Raw genomic sequence first — 15950 nt, 5'->3', positions numbered from 1 at the left:
CTTTGATTTCATATCCATATTACCCACACATTCTAGGGGTATCCGGGTCCACGTTTTGGCCTATATCTTGAGACTCTAGTCACCAAGCGGTATAATATATTACTCTGTACTAAAGCACTTATCAACAGCTTTCATTTGATATCCATATTATATAAACACATTCTAGGTACCCGGGTCCACGTTTGAACAAAATCGACCGACGCATCTCTTCAAACACCGGCGACCAACTAACACACATTTTAGCCTTTCCTTTTATATATATAGATTTTTATTTTTCACACTTCACTATAATATTAAAACGAAATGCAGATATTCGTTGCTTTTGAAATTCGGCTTAAAAATTGCACATGGAACGACTAAAGACTCTCCTGAATTAAAAAAATGTCTTAGTACTTCTAAATCGCGGGACCCCTCAGAAACCCCGGGTCCCGGGGTAATCCTCCATGCCCCACCGCCTCTCGCCGGGCCTGGTGATGTGCTATACTTGATATCGTTCGCTATAATATTTTTTATTGATAAGCACGTTGTTTAAGTAAACCAACCAATTACACGGAAGTATATCCGCACCACCTGAAAATATGAGTGCCGGTGCGTATACGTAACATTTTATTATTACGTATAAACATATAAAAAATTTGCAATACAATAATATTGGGACTATAAAATGAGATATAACCTATCCCATGTTTCAAGTTAGATCAAACTACACACGGGGTGCAAAACAAATTCAAAATCGGTTCAGGAGCTTAGGAGTCCATCGCGGACAAACAATGTGACACGTGATTTTTATATATAAAGATTTGGCTGCCAAAAAAGTTGTCTGAAGTCTGCTTTCTATAAATTTTCCTCCCTTGATTTTACTACATTTGTATACACATACCTGCGAGTAAAAAATAGCAGCAAGCGTTATTTGCAAATTTCAACAGTAATTTTCGTCTTGTCAACTTCAAAAACGTTTTCGAAAAAATTCGAGAATTTTTAATAAGTTTTCTTGAAAATTTCCACAAATCTACAGCCTGACTACAATACTACATACTCAAAAGGAAATTCCAAATATAATATCACTCACTGTCTCGGCTGCCAGTTCAAAAACACGTTATTTGAGAAAATTTTGCAAAAACATGCTAACTGAGAATTCGGTTCAAAAACTCCCTATCTCAGAAATTTTTTCTAATGCTAATGTTAATGTTAAAATGTATTGAGTTTAAGCTCAGATAGGACATTTTTGAAACATTCTTCAACCGAATTCTGAGATAAGTCATTTTTGAAAATAATTTTTAAATATGGCGTTATAGAAAAGTTTTTGAGATTGTGTGTTTTCGAAACGAGATAGGGTGATATTCCACTCCGCAGTCGAAATACAAATTTTAAAACTTTCAGTTTTTATACTCAGCTGAGCAGAGCTCACAGAGTATATTAATTTTGTTCGCATAACGGTACCCCGTAACGGCATAAACTAATCGAGATAGATATAGACTTCTACATATCAAAATGATCTGGGCGAAAAAGGAAATAAATTTAGCCATGTCCGTTCGTCTGTCCGTAAACACGATAACTTGAGTAAATTTTGTGGTATCCTAATGAAATTTGGTATGAAGTTCCTGGGCACTTATCTCAGATCGCTATTTAAAATGAAGGAAATCGGACTATAACCACGCCCGCCCACTTTTCGATATCAAAAATTTCGAAAAACGAAAAAGAGCGAGAAATCATTACCAGAGACGGATAAAGCGATGAAACTTGGTAGGCGGGTTGACCTTATGAACCAGAATAGAAAATTTGTAAAACTTTGGACAATGGGCGTGGCACCGCCCACTTTTAAAAGAAGGTAATTTAAAAGTTTTGCAAGCTGTAATTTGGCAGCTGAGTATGTAATGTTCGGTCACACCCGAACTTAGCATTCCTTACTTGTTTTCTATATTTTTCGAAACCGTTTTCAAAACTAGTTTGCAACGCTTTCGTTATACAATTCAAAATGTGTTTAAACAACCCAAAATGCTGATAGAATCTAATAATTGTTGCTATTTTACTCATAGGAGTAAATACTTAATTCATCGAATCTGAATTGATAATACCTCTTTTAAAACTGATTTTTACTCTAAACCTCATTTTAATTAATTTGCTCTGTACTTCTCTTCCATAGCTATAAGAGTCGCGAAGATTTTTGCGTCGATGTGCGACAAATATTCGACAATTGTGAAATGTTCAATGAGGATGATTCGCCGGTCGGCAAAGCGGGCCATGGAATGCGTAAATTTTTCGAATTACGTTGGGCTGAGTTAACAGATAAACATTCATGATATCAAATGCATCACCACCTCAAGTATTCTAGTGATTAAGAAAATAAATAAAGGAGAAAAAAAAGCAGATGAACAAGAACGATAATAAATACTTAAACAATAACAACAAATATATAAACACACATAAAGGAGTTGAAAAGAACAAATTGAGAAAGAAAACAAAAAAATTCCAAAATTAGATTTTCGAAATTTGCAACAAAAGTATTAAAAAAAAAATTAAAAAAAAAAAAATAATTTTCGGCAGTCTCCAAAACCCAAAAATAAAATAAAACATTCGTCTAAGCATTGATAATAATAAAAAAGAAAAAATATAGGTGGAAAATATGATGCTGCTATTATAATGAAGCAGTCACCAATACAATAATGAAAAGCAGCAGCGAAAAAAACTATCAGCCATGTGGTATTTATAAAAAATAAAAAGTATACAAGACATTCATGCTAATATGCACATATGTACTCACTTATATATACAAATATAAATACATACTAATTTATTATGTAAGAAAAGTTGATAATAACTAATGTATTATTATTTTCAAAATTGTAACGCAATTATCAGCCATCAGCAAGTAAAAATTTAAATATTTGAAGGAAGAATGTGAAATATAAAGTTTTTAATTTTTAATTATAGCAGTATTATGATTAGTTTTTTTTTTGAGAAATGTGAATTATGCATTAAAATAGTGTGGATTAAATATGTGTGTATAGAAAATGCGTTTATATGTAGGTAACACAAAATATTATGTAATATTCAGCCTATGTGCAGTCTTTATGGCTCGACCAGTTCAACTTAAATCTATGAACCTATAAGCAACACAATTTCTCTTTAATTATGAATTAATAATTTTGGTCCCACAAGTTTGTGAAATTTCAATTACGAATGGTTGGAGTTAGATAAGCATTGGTTAAGTTTTTATTTCGTAACAAAAAGATGCGCTGCCGCCAAAAGTTGTGCAAAATTCAAAAATTCACTATTTTTATAATTTTTAAAGTAAATTTTTAAACTGAAAATATCGAAAATGTTAAACTGTTTTTTTTTTTCATTTACATCCGGAATGCTGTATAATATCGTCTATCTCAACTGTCAATTAGAAAAGTCCCTGCCTAGGATGTTTTTTTTTTTTTTTTGAAGAAACCCGTATGTTGTTGTTGTAGCAATAAGGTCACTCCCCGAAGGCCTTAGGGAGTGTTATCGATGTTGATGGTCCTTTGTCGGATGCAGATCCGGTACATTCCGTTAACAAGCACCATAAAGGTACCAGCCCGACCATCTCGGGAACGATTTGGTATGACCACATGAAACCTGCCAGGCGATCCCGCCCTCCATACCGTATCTCATGGTTTGTTACAGAAACGCCTTAACTCAACTCTCGATATATTGAAATCTTGCTGAAATGGGCGGGTTTTGAAAGCGATTTTGAGATAGAGCGTTTTTCTAAAAGTAAACACAGACAGGACGTTTTCGAAACGACAGCCGATATAGTGGAATATGTTTCACTCAGTACATATCATAACTCTTAATTAGCTGAAATTTCCATAAAAGAGAGAAATTTAGCAAAAATTATATAATCAGGATTTTAGAAATTTTTCCTTTTTCTAAACTCTGTTAGTATATGACAAAATAGTTTAGAAGGCGTGCTCTGGCTACCACACCGAAGATCCTGGTTCAAGCCCCGGGCCAAGCAATATCGAAAATTTAGAAACAAGTTTTTTCAATTAGAAAAAAGTTTTTCTAAGCGGGGTTGCCCCTCGGCAGTGTATTTCTAACGAAAAGCTTATCAGTGAAAATTGATCTGCCTTGTAGATGCTGTTTGGAGTCGCCATAAAACATGTACTTATTGTATGTGTCTGAAATTGTTGTGTTCTTGTATTAAAATGAATTTATTTTATTTGTAAGCCGCTCGCTCACTTTTGAGACCATCAAGCCACTTTCCAAATTTCATATCAAATATTCAAATATCTCCAATTGAAATCACTTTCGCCCATGTTATGCTAACATATGGTTTACATACATTCATATCATCTGCCATACAAATGGCTTCGTTTACTTTGAAGAAATAGTCAGCTGTCATTTTATGCTACTATAAACGTGTATAAATTGGAAAAATTTTTGCTTTGTTGTCCTTCATGATTCAATCACAAGAGAAGCAGTTCAAGATTCATTATATAAATTCTCAACTTTCGCTGAACCTGGTATTTTAAGGGATTTACAAACGCCTTGACTGTAATAAAAAAGGAAAAATATTGTGCTACGGGTTTTTACTTTGCGACATCTGTTAGTTGCTTAGGCACGTCTAAATGTTGCAAGCATATTACCCTTATACGTTTGTTAACCTGGCGCTTTAAGAGGCAAATTAAAAGTCCTCTTGCCATCAATTGGAATCGGAAGATTCGATTCCCAAAACTGAAAAAAAACATCATGTAGGTCCCGTCCCGTCCCGCCAATTTGTAGGAAAAATTAAAAAAGGACCACAACCCAAATTTGGAGAGAAGCTCGGCCTAAAATCTCCTCGGAGGTTATCGCGCATTTATTTATTAGAAACAAGTTTTTCGAAAACTATGTCAGCAAATTTAAAAACTTTTCAAAAAAAAAAAAATCGAAATTTCGGAAATTCTTATTGTGTGTTTTTTTTTGTTATTCAACTAATTTGTGAAAATCGTAACAGTTTTTCAAATCGAACTCGAGAAAATTTTCGGAACAGGCCCAAAAAACTTAATTTTTTATGTGGAAGACAACGAAAAAAGGTGCTAATAAAGAGTAAAGAGAAAAATTTTGAAAAATTTGAATGCCTTTTTTTATACTCAGCTGAGCAGAGCTCACCGAGTATATTAACTTTGTTCGCATAACGGTAATCCGTAACGGCATAAACTAATCGAGATAGATATAGACTTCTATATATCAAAATGATCTGGGTGAAAAAAGAAATTCACTTAGCCATGTCCGTCCGTCCGTCCGCCCGTCTGTCCGTCCGTCTGTAAACACGATAACTTGAGTAAATTTTGAGGTATCTTGATGAAATTTGGTATGTAGGTTCATGGACGAAATCGGACTACAACCACGCCCACTTTTGCGATAACGAAAATTACGAAAAATGAAAAAAATGCCATAATTCTGTACCAAATATGAAAAACAGATGAAACATGGTAATTGGATGGGTTTATTGACGCAAAATGTAACTTTAGAAAAAACTTTGTAAAATGGGTGTGACACCTACCATATCAAGTAGAAGAAAATGAAAAAGTTCTGCAGGGCGAAATCAAAAGCCCTTGGAATCTTGGCAGAATACTGTTCGTGGTATTACATATATAAATAAATTAGCGATACCCGACAGATGATGTTCGGGGTCACCCTGATCCACATTTCGGTCGATATCTCGAAAACGCCTTCACATATACAACTAAGGGCCACTCCCTTTTAAAACCCTCTTTAATTTGGTACCCATATCGTACAAACACATTCTAGAGTCACCCCTGTTCCACCTTTATGGCGATATCTCGAAAAGGCGTCCACCTATAGAACTAAGGCCCACTCCCTTTTAAAATACTCATTAACACCTTTCATTTTATACCCATATCGTCCAAACACATTCTAGAGTCACCCCTGGTCCACCCTTATTGCGATATCTCGCAAAGGCGTCCACTTATAGAACTAAGGCCCACTGCCTTTTAAATAATCATTAGCACCTTTTATTTGATACCCATATCGTACAACACACATTCTAGAGTCACCCCTGGTCCACCTTTATGGCGATATCCTGAAATTGCGTCCACCTATAAAACTATGATGCACTCCCTTTTAAATACTCTTTAATACCTTCCATTTGAAACCAATGTCATACAAACTCGTTCCAGGGTTACCCTAGGTTCATTTTGCTAAATGGTTATTTTCCCTTAGCAGTTTTGTGTGTGATCTTTGTAGAGGAGTTGGCATGCACCTGTCTGTAAATATCTTTGCCAGCTACAGTGCCATATATACCGCAACTACTTCTACGAATCATGACGAGGATTTAAGATTGAGTTTGAAGGTTATTTCACTTTTATCGGTGTGGTTGTATATTCCACAGCCAGGTGTTGTGGTACCTACGGACGCATCTGCGAAGAAAATTTTGTAGTCGCGGCTTGCGTAGTCGTTAAGAATACTGGAATACAGTGATTGTATTATGTTGGAGGCTAGGTTGGCCTTTTTAGTCTGGTAGGGTTGATGTTAATACTTTTAGGTTTGGGGAGGATACGGATGTATCCACTATTTGAAATCTGTCCAGAATTAGTTTGAACTCATTATATATCTGGGCGTAGCTGTATTTTACATTTGGATTATTGAGTAGCATTTGCATGAAGGCTAATGTTGTTTATTATTTCTTTGGCGGTGGGCCATTTGCTCTTTCTGTGGGTAGGAGTTCATTGGATAGTGCGTATGTAAATGGCACTAGGGTTGCCGGGGTGAGGCCTAAACTTCTCCGTAGAAAGCTGTTTTTTTAAGTTTGTATTTTTTTGTTTCGTTGTTTTAGTTCAATGTGAAGTGGATGATCTACAATATTAAATTTTACTGCGTACTGTGGATTTGTAATAGTTTAGAGCTACTTGTGGGTGTAGGCCGGATTTGATGGATGTTATTGATTTGAACAGGTTTGAGCTTTTTCTGGATTGGTTTATTATGTCTTTATAGTGCTCATTAACCGCTAATGATGCACTAATGTGCCTACCCAGGCATTCTATGACTCGTACCTGCTGCAGGGATCTGTTTTGGTAAGTGATATTGAAATGTATGTTGTTACTGTGGTTTAAATCGATGACATTGGTTTTGTCGGGATTGAATGACAAATTGAGTTGCTGGCATAGGTTGGAGATGTGAGTGGGTTTGGCTTGTAGGTTTGCGGAGGCCTGTTGCAGGTTTTTGTGGGATGACGTAAGGATAAAATCGTCAGCAAATTGCTACAATTTTGTGTTAGCATCCTCAATAATGTGCAAATTTGTTGTTTATAGGTTGAATAGAAAGGGGAAAGGCAGCTTCCTTGTGGAAGCCCATCGTTTGTCATTGTTTCTTTTCCTAGTTGTAGGTTTCTGGATGCTAGGAGGTTTGTGATCCAACTGATGTAGTGTTCCTCTAGCTCTGTATGTTCTAAAATGCTTTTGAGGCGCTTTATGCTAATACAGTTATACGCGTTATTAATGTCCGTTGAGCAGATAAGGACTTTGAGCCCCTGGTCTTTAAGAACTGCAGCTTCATGTAGGAGGTAATTGATTCATACTGTTGCTGATTTTTTTTCCTATAGACGAAGGAATGATTGAGAAGTATCTGATTACCTTCTATGAAATTGGAGATTCTATCTTTGAAGCATAAATTTATTCATTTGATAAACACGGGTATGAGTGATAGGGGTCTGAAGTTGTTTAGATCACTTAGATCACTTAGATCCTTACCTTTCTTTGGGATGGGGACTATCTTTGTTGTTCTCCATTTTTCAGGGATTTGATTTGTCAGAAAGGCATTATTTAAAGCAGTACTTATGTTAAGCATTGGGTCAGGTAAGGCTTTTAGCATCGCATATGTAATGCCATCTACACCTCCCACAGACTTTTTCCTTTTGCTAATCAAGATATTTTTAAGTTCTTCAAAGCTAATTGCGAGGGAGTTTGGTGGGACTGTTTCAATGTTAATTGGGAGACTTTCTGATGAGGGGACTTGATCTTTTAGAATCTGGAGGTAATCTTTATCATTATCCGGGGACCATTCGAACTTGTTGGAGTTTTTAAAATCGCCCCTCATAGCCTTGACAAATCTCCAAGATTCCTTCGAGGATGGATCTGAGTTGAGTTCTTTGATTTTTGATCCACAGTTTTTTGTCTTTGCTTTTCTAACTTCCTTTTTCCAGTCTTTTTTGGTATCCTGTAGGGCTTGTAGGTTTTCTGGTGAGGGGTGGGTTCTACATTTTTGAAAGGCGATTTTAAGGAAACGATATTCTTTGGCGATGTCCTCATCCCACCATACTTTGGGAGAGTAGTTTTCTTTGACCACATGGGTGGCGGCTTTTATTTCCTGGCTAAACTTTAGGTGAATGTCGTCAATGTCAGGTTCAAAGTCGATGTGTTTGAGGTTTTTCATAAGTTTTCTTGTCCAGCGGAATTTTATACCTAACATTGCGATTGAGTTTGTTTCGATGACAATCGGAAGGTGGTGACTGCCACCAAGCCTGGTACTATCCACCTTCCATGAAAATGGGATGTTGGAGTTTAATAAGGATGGGTCTAGTACCGATCCCGTGTTGGACGTTACATCAGATGTGAAAGTGGGTGAGCCATTGTTTAGGCAGGTGAAATAAAAAAAAATAAAAATTTCCTCTGCAAGTTTGGACAGAGTCCCCCAGATTCTAGCTCTCGCATTGCAGTCTCTAAGTATAAGAACTTTTTTTTGATTTTCGAGGAAGGAAAGTAGTTTAGTGATTTCCACCTGAAAGAGTTATATTGGGATTGATTGTGGGAAATATATTGCACATATTATTAAGTTTGGTTTGAGATTGGTGGTACGAATAATAAGAATGCCCTTGTCTGTTTAGTAGTTGATTTTGTGACGTTTTATTTTCTTTTTTAGAAGAATCGCGACTCCACCATAGCCGTCATTTCTATTCTTCTCAAGAATGTTGTAGTTTGTGATGTTTCTGTGTGTTTGTTCCTGATTGGAGTAGACCTCACTCAGGCAGCCTATGTCTATGTCATTCCGACTTAAATGGTATTCTACTGTGTTTGTGTTGGCTTTTAGAGATTGGCAGTTCTATTGTAGGATTTTCAGAGCACCTTTGGTGATTTAAAGTGAGGGGACGTCAGTCCCTGTTTGTATAGCAAGGATATCTTCATTTAATGCATTTGCATGGAATGTTTCTTTTATTTTAGCCATTTTTGCCAGCGCTCTTCTAGGTGCTCCCTAACTCCTTCCCTTTGTAGACTTTGGAAAAGATCATTGAACAGCTTTTCCATCTCTGTAACTCTTCCCTTAAGGTATTCTGTTGTGTTGTATACTGGTACTGCTTTGTTTTCTGCCCTGAGTTCTATGGGCGGTTTGTTCAGTTTTGTTTCAGTGCTTGCTTTTTGGGCTACTGTGTTGTACGTAACTATTGTAAGTTTTCTGTTTATTGTGAGGTTCCTGTCAATTGTATTGTTCGTTGTATCTGGTATATACTTAACCAGAGTTGGAACACGTCCGAATGTTAGGGCCTATACCACACCACCCATACTTACTAAACATTTTTCGTGTTTTGACAAACTGAATCACTCACCTGGTTTTGGTTTAAAATTTATTATTTTTACTCTGCAATATACCTCCTATTAGCGCCCAAAGGAAGAGTCCCTTGTGTACAGACACGTTCACCCACTTAGTTTTTTTTTTAAAGGGAAAGGAAACTTTTAATGTTATATATATTGGTTTGATTATTGCAGTTATATCAAGGGCCGATCTGCTCAGCTTTGATATTCTTTAGCTAGTGGTGCTGCAAATCTCTCTCCAACTTTGAGGTTAAGTTTGGGTTTTTCGCGGGAAATTACGTTTTTTACTTGCGTCTGGCTTAATTGTCAAATTAATATGAATCTTTGGCTTATAAATATATACTTTCAGTATTGGAATTTTATTTTCGCAATAAACTACAAGCTTAAGCCAGCAAAAATAAGCACAGTTATGATAAACTAGCCTTCGTCACGCAAGAAATTGAGCAATTTGCTTTGCAAGCAAAAAAATCTGCACACGTGCATTTATCTTCGTCTCAGGATGAAAATAGCAATTTCTAAATTTATATAAATTATCTTTTTCGCTTTTGTCGCCAATAACTTAAATTCAACTCATTTTTGAAAAATTTCTTTTCTTTCTTCTCGTTATCACTTATTCGGTATGATGTTGCTGCTTTGGCGATATATTTTTTTAACGCCTTTGTTCTTTTTTTTTTTTTTTGTTAATTTGAATGCCTTTAAAAAAAGTCTCAAAAATCGACGGGAGGTTTTTAAACAAAACCCGCCAGAAAAAAAATTTAAAATTTTCCTTCAACCGAAGTAAAGAATAATGAAGAACATTTTCAATTGTATTGTGGAACCTACGCCCTAACAGCAATTTTCCTATGGTCCACCCCTCTTGTAACTGCTTGTTTCTTTAGACTTTTTTATAACCATTTGTGAATTGAATGGGGCGAAGCACTGTTAACACAACAACAATCAAGAAAAAGAGCAAGCAAAATAAATAAAAAACTAAAATTTATGTACTGTTTTTTCCAGAATAGTGACAGCCGAAAAATATTTGAAAACTGCAATTTCGAGTTTGTAAAATTATTTTGTAAAATTACTCTTTATTTTGCTTATTTTTTGTAGTTTTCTAAAAAAAAAGTGTAATATTTCACTTAAGCTCAAATAGTAGCTTCTGAAAATTCCTAATACAAATTTCGAGATAAAGAATATTTTCGAAGATGAATTTTCGAATTTTGCTTACATGTTTTCGAATTTCGTTTACACTTTAGTTGGCTTTCCTGCTTTATCTGCGTTTTGCCTTCTGTTATTTAATTGGAAGTTGCGAATTTGACTACGAAAGTTAACTTTTAATTTGTAAGCGCAATATCGTCATCACTGGTATATAGCAGCGAACAGAAAAATAGCAGTGACCATTCCGATATTTTAAGAAAAAACTTCTATGGAACGCTGCAAACATTATTACATAATTTCAAAATCGTTTTCGAAAAAACTCGAGAAAATTTAACAAAATTTTAGATTTTTTTTTTTGGAGTACCCTGATTTTTTTGCGTAGATCATTCAATCTTAGCCTTAGAAAGTTGAAATATGGGTTTGTCAAAATTCGCATTGAAAAAAGTTGTTTCACACTTTGTCTGTAGGAAAATCTAAGACAAAATTTTAAAAAATCGTTACAAAACCAATGGACCAACAGCTTGACTAAAATTAATTAGGCTGCAAAACTGCATACTCAAAAAAAGTTCAGAGAGCTCCAAATAAAAATATCGAAATTTTCGTAAAGTATATATCGAAAATAAAGTAGGAAGAATTTAATTGAATTTAATTTAAAAAATATTAAAAAGTTACCAGAGAGCTCTAAATAAAATGTTGTTGTAGCGATAAGGTTACTCCCCGAAGGCTTTGGGGAGTGCTATCGATGTGATGGTTCTTTGCCGGATACAGATCCGGTAAGCTCCGGTAACACAGCACCATTAAGGTACTAGCCCGACCATCTCGGGAACGATTTATATGGCCACATTAAACCTTCAGGTCATACCTCCCTCCCCACCCCCAAGTTCCATGAGGAGCTCGTCTGTTAGTGAAACGCGATTCGCCGCTCGAAGGTGAGGTTGACAATTGGGTTGGATAAGCTATATATTGCGCTACACAACCCCTTGAATCCCAAATAAAAAAAAAACGTATACTTTGAAATGAGCAAAGAATCGATAAACTGCAAACTCGAAAAAGTTCAGAGAGCTCCAAATAAAAATATCGAAATTTTCGTAAACGTTTTTGGGAATGGTTTGCAGAGTATAAGTTACTGAATTCGTAGAAAATTTTTTATTTAAATATCAAAAATAAAGTAAGAAGAACTTAATTGAATTTAACTTAAAAAATATTAAAAGGTTACCAGCTTCTATTCTTTTTATTTTTCTCTCTATCTCTCCCTCTTTAGATGTTGTACTATCGCACAAGCTCCCTGACTGATAGTCTTGTATCCAGCGTTGCCATATATTTTTTTTACCAAGTCGTCAAACGCCGCCCAAAAAATCGTCAAAAATCGATTTAGGACGAGATTGGGTTACTACCAGGTGCCTTACGATGAGATTGGCGGTTTCATTCAACAATATGACGTTGAAGGCACTTTATATCTCCTTGGTCAGAAGTCGCCTTGAATATTGTTCAATAATATGGAATCCTTTCTATGAATCTAATTCATATAACATTGAAAGAGTTCAAAAAATGTTTACGAAAATTGATTTACGGATGCTTCACTGGCCAGATGGCCTGGCCTCCCATCGTATACCTGCAGGCGCAAATTGCTTGGTCTTCAGGCTCTGCACGACAGAAAAACATGTATCTCACTCATGCTTGCCTATAATGTAATAAACTTTAGCACGAATTGCTCTGATTTATCTAATTTGTTCATTCCATATATTCCACTGCGTGATCTTTGGCATAACAGATTATTTATCGAAATAACTCATAAAACGAATTATGCTATGAATGAACCTATTCCTGAAAATTGTCTTTGGTTGTTATTCCTTGTTGCCAGATATAACATATAGAAGTCCTTTTAATTTATTTCGTCTTATAAGATAAATTTTGTATTACATATAAAAGGTACTTGTTTTCAGTCTATTTCATTTCTTAGTTAAACATTTTCGCGTTAATTTTTTTAGCATATTTATTTGCGGTTCAATATTAAAAAATTTATTTAATTTTAAGTAATTTTGAGCTCCAGGCCTAACAATAATTAATAATTGTTTTGTCTTATTATTATGATGAATTTTTTTTCTTTATTCTATTATAATTTATTGTTTCATTTGAGAAAAAATTTATCATAACAATAATAAGATAAAATAATTATTGTTAGGCTCTATTCGAACAAGCGATCTTACAAGTCAGTAGGCCTATATAACAATTAAATTGTAATCTTGAGCCAGCAATATTCCTTTTAATGTATCAGTTTCCAAACGGTTTCTATTATGTTTAAATTTATTTCAGAAAAATTCGTTCTACATTCGCTGATGAGTATGACAAGCACATTACATCTGCAACGAGTGCAGCGTATGTAAAGTCAGCACTTTTGGTAGTTTTCCAAAAAACTTCTGGGGGAACCTTAGAAATGTCTTCAAAATATATCTTAAATTCTAAAAACTTCAATTACTTATACTCGCTATCAATATCCTGCACAATTTTCTGATCTATTGTGTGTGAAAAATGTTGCAAGACCAGATGCAAAGAACAACTTCTTTGGGATCCATGAAACTTAAGTTTTGTAGTACAACATTGTTAAAATCAAAACGCTTTTTAATTTGATGATACAGTTCACTATAAAAATAACACAACCTTGTTTAAATTGGACTTTTTGTTGATCGGTAATGTTAGAGGCAGTCTTAAATCGTCATTTTTATTACAAAATCGTCCAAGCGTCATTATAGTTGAAAATCGTCAAAATGACGACGGCGTCGTCAATCTGTCAACGCTGCTTGTATCTTCCAAATTCATCATTCAAAGTTTAAGCCACATTTTGATCCACACTATTTCTAGTATGAAAAATGTTTTGAATTTAATAAACTTATTTACAAAAATTTCTTGCACAACACACACAGACACCATTTGTTTTAGTTTGTAATGAAAATATTGTATTTATTATTTTCATTCCAACTTTGTTGATATTCTTCATTCGGTCTGTTCAGTTTGGAATGCGAGTGCAATCTTGTTTTTCGTTGGCATGCATATGTACATACATAACATACATATTTACTTACATACATGTAGTCTAGCGTAGGGAGCCGATGAGCACAGATTAAATGCGTGGGGCAAGTAATTGTAAATAAATATTATAAGTATATACACAAACAAAATTTAAACAAATTTCAATGAAAAGAAATAAATAAGAAAAAGAAGTAAATGTACTCATAACTGCATACATACATTTATCTATACATATACATACGTACATACATACATACATATACTGCATGTATACAATATACACCCAACGAAAATGAAATATAATGATGAATCATAAATATTTAAAATATAATATATAAAAACATACATACATACTTGCAAAAATACATTGATAAATATCACAAAGAAATAGTTTTTTAGTTCACATTAGTAGCGAATAAATTTTAAGCGAATATATATATATGACAAAAATTATGAAGCAAGCATAAATGAAAAACTTAGTATTACAAAAATAACATAAATTGAAAAAAAAACTTAATTAAATTAAAACATAGAATGTATTGTAGAAGCAAGTAGTAATTTAATTATTAAAACTAAAAGTATTTTCCAACTGAAAAAAAATCGCACTGACATCAAGGAATGAAAATAAAAAAATTAAAACAATCAGTGAGCAAATATTGTAAAGTAACAATAACAAAAAAAAAAAAAAAAAACAAGAAATATTATTATTATATACATATACTTAATACACACCAACAACACTTGAGTATTTTTTAAACATTGAAATTAAATTATATTAAAAAAATTAAACTTAGTTTAAATAAACTTAATATTTTATTGAAATTCTAACACACAAAAAGCACAACAAAACAAAGCAAAATTATGTTAAGCAATTAACAACAAAACGCAAAAGTTCATAAAAAATTGTTAAATAAAAAAGGAAACAAAACAAAAGAAAAAGAAACAGCATAAGTGAAAAACGTACAAAAGCGAATTCAACTTTTTACGCCCATCTCTCACTCTCAATCCAACAAAAACAAGGAAAAAAAGAAAAAAACGTTCAGCAACACTATAGTAGCAAACATTTCTAACAAAACATACATATGTATATTAAGGTGGGTTGAAATAATGCCTCTTTTCCGGAAGTCTCAATAATTTTGATTTTGTAAGCAGAAATCGTTGTTGAAATATGAACCATCACTACTTTTATTAAGATGATGCGTTACGTGGCTTATTATGTTAATAAAATTAGCAAAATAATTGATACCGATTTTACCAGACAGAAAAATATACTTAAAATTGAATTAATTGAAATTTATTTAACCTCCAATTCTCTTACATCTACCTTGGTACCTAACAAACAGTACTAGGTTGGGTTAAGTTGAGAGAACGCACTTATATTTATTGTAAATGCCTTTATTAAGTGCAAGGGGATAGTGCATATTCGTCCAACTAAATATTTCCTATTTAATTCCTATTAAATCACTCCATTTCCCATTTATGCTTCATATATTCGAAAATGTACATCCTTTACCTTACGCACACTAAAGGGAGACCGTGTCCCACTTCCACAAAATCCGAGTCAATCAGACCAATTCTAAATATTCTCGCGAAATTTTGTTCTCGCGGATTTTTTTATTCCCGCGGAAAAATTCCTCCAATTCTGTTCTCCTAGGGAGAGCAATAATTGGGGAATAGGAATTTCGAATTTTCGAAGTCAGCTGTTTTGTCAATTGAAATTTCGTTGCACAGTTCTTCTTTTGTTTAAAAAATTTAAAAGTTTAATTATTGTTGCAAATTTGTTGGAAATTAAGAAATAAAATGTAAACAATGCAAAGTATTTATTACATTTCATGTGGTATTCACTGAAATGAGTAATGAATTGGTGCCACAGCAACATCAACAACGGAACATAAGAAGAAGGCGGCCGCATAACAAATCTGCCGGAGTTGCCTGCTTTCATTCAGCAAAGCAATTTTGTGGCGGCCAAGTTGAGTTGAATTCGTCCTCCGTCATATGCCAAAATCTATTTAAGCCTTATTAAAAAATCCTTGCGCAATTTCTGGATGGCTGCATCAAATATGTATACCAAGAGCTCTACCGTTGCTTATGATATACTTTTCGACTTAAAATAAAGAATATTGTGGTTGTAGTTGTTGTTGTATTAACAGTGAGAATATTGGGGTAGAATGTATATACATATTTTAGCACAAATTTGTACAAATAAGTGTTCTTTCTTAAAAGAACCAA

General features: G+C 34.0%; 1 protein-coding gene across 10 annotated transcripts in view; it reads left to right on the top strand.

The window, feature by feature from the left end:
- tou (toutatis) overlaps positions 1–14999 on the top strand; it is a 252314-nt gene extending 237315 nt beyond the window's left edge. For all 10 annotated transcript variants that reach the window (XM_067775992.1, XM_067775989.1, XM_067775994.1 and 7 more), the window contains one exon: positions 2144–14999. In XM_067775992.1, coding sequence (XP_067632093.1) covers positions 2144–2300 — 157 coding nt within the window. In that variant the 3' untranslated portion in view covers positions 2301–14999. The remainder of the gene's footprint in view (positions 1–2143) is intronic.
- The last annotated feature ends 951 nt before the right edge of the window (positions 15000–15950 follow it).

The sequence above is a fragment of the Eurosta solidaginis genome, chromosome 3 (genome assembly GCF_040869045.1).
Source record: "Eurosta solidaginis isolate ZX-2024a chromosome 3, ASM4086904v1, whole genome shotgun sequence".
Classification (NCBI taxonomy): domain Eukaryota; kingdom Metazoa; phylum Arthropoda; class Insecta; order Diptera; family Tephritidae; genus Eurosta; species Eurosta solidaginis.
The sequence above is the reverse complement of the archived record's forward strand: the minus strand, read 5'-3'. Positions and strand labels throughout refer to the sequence as shown.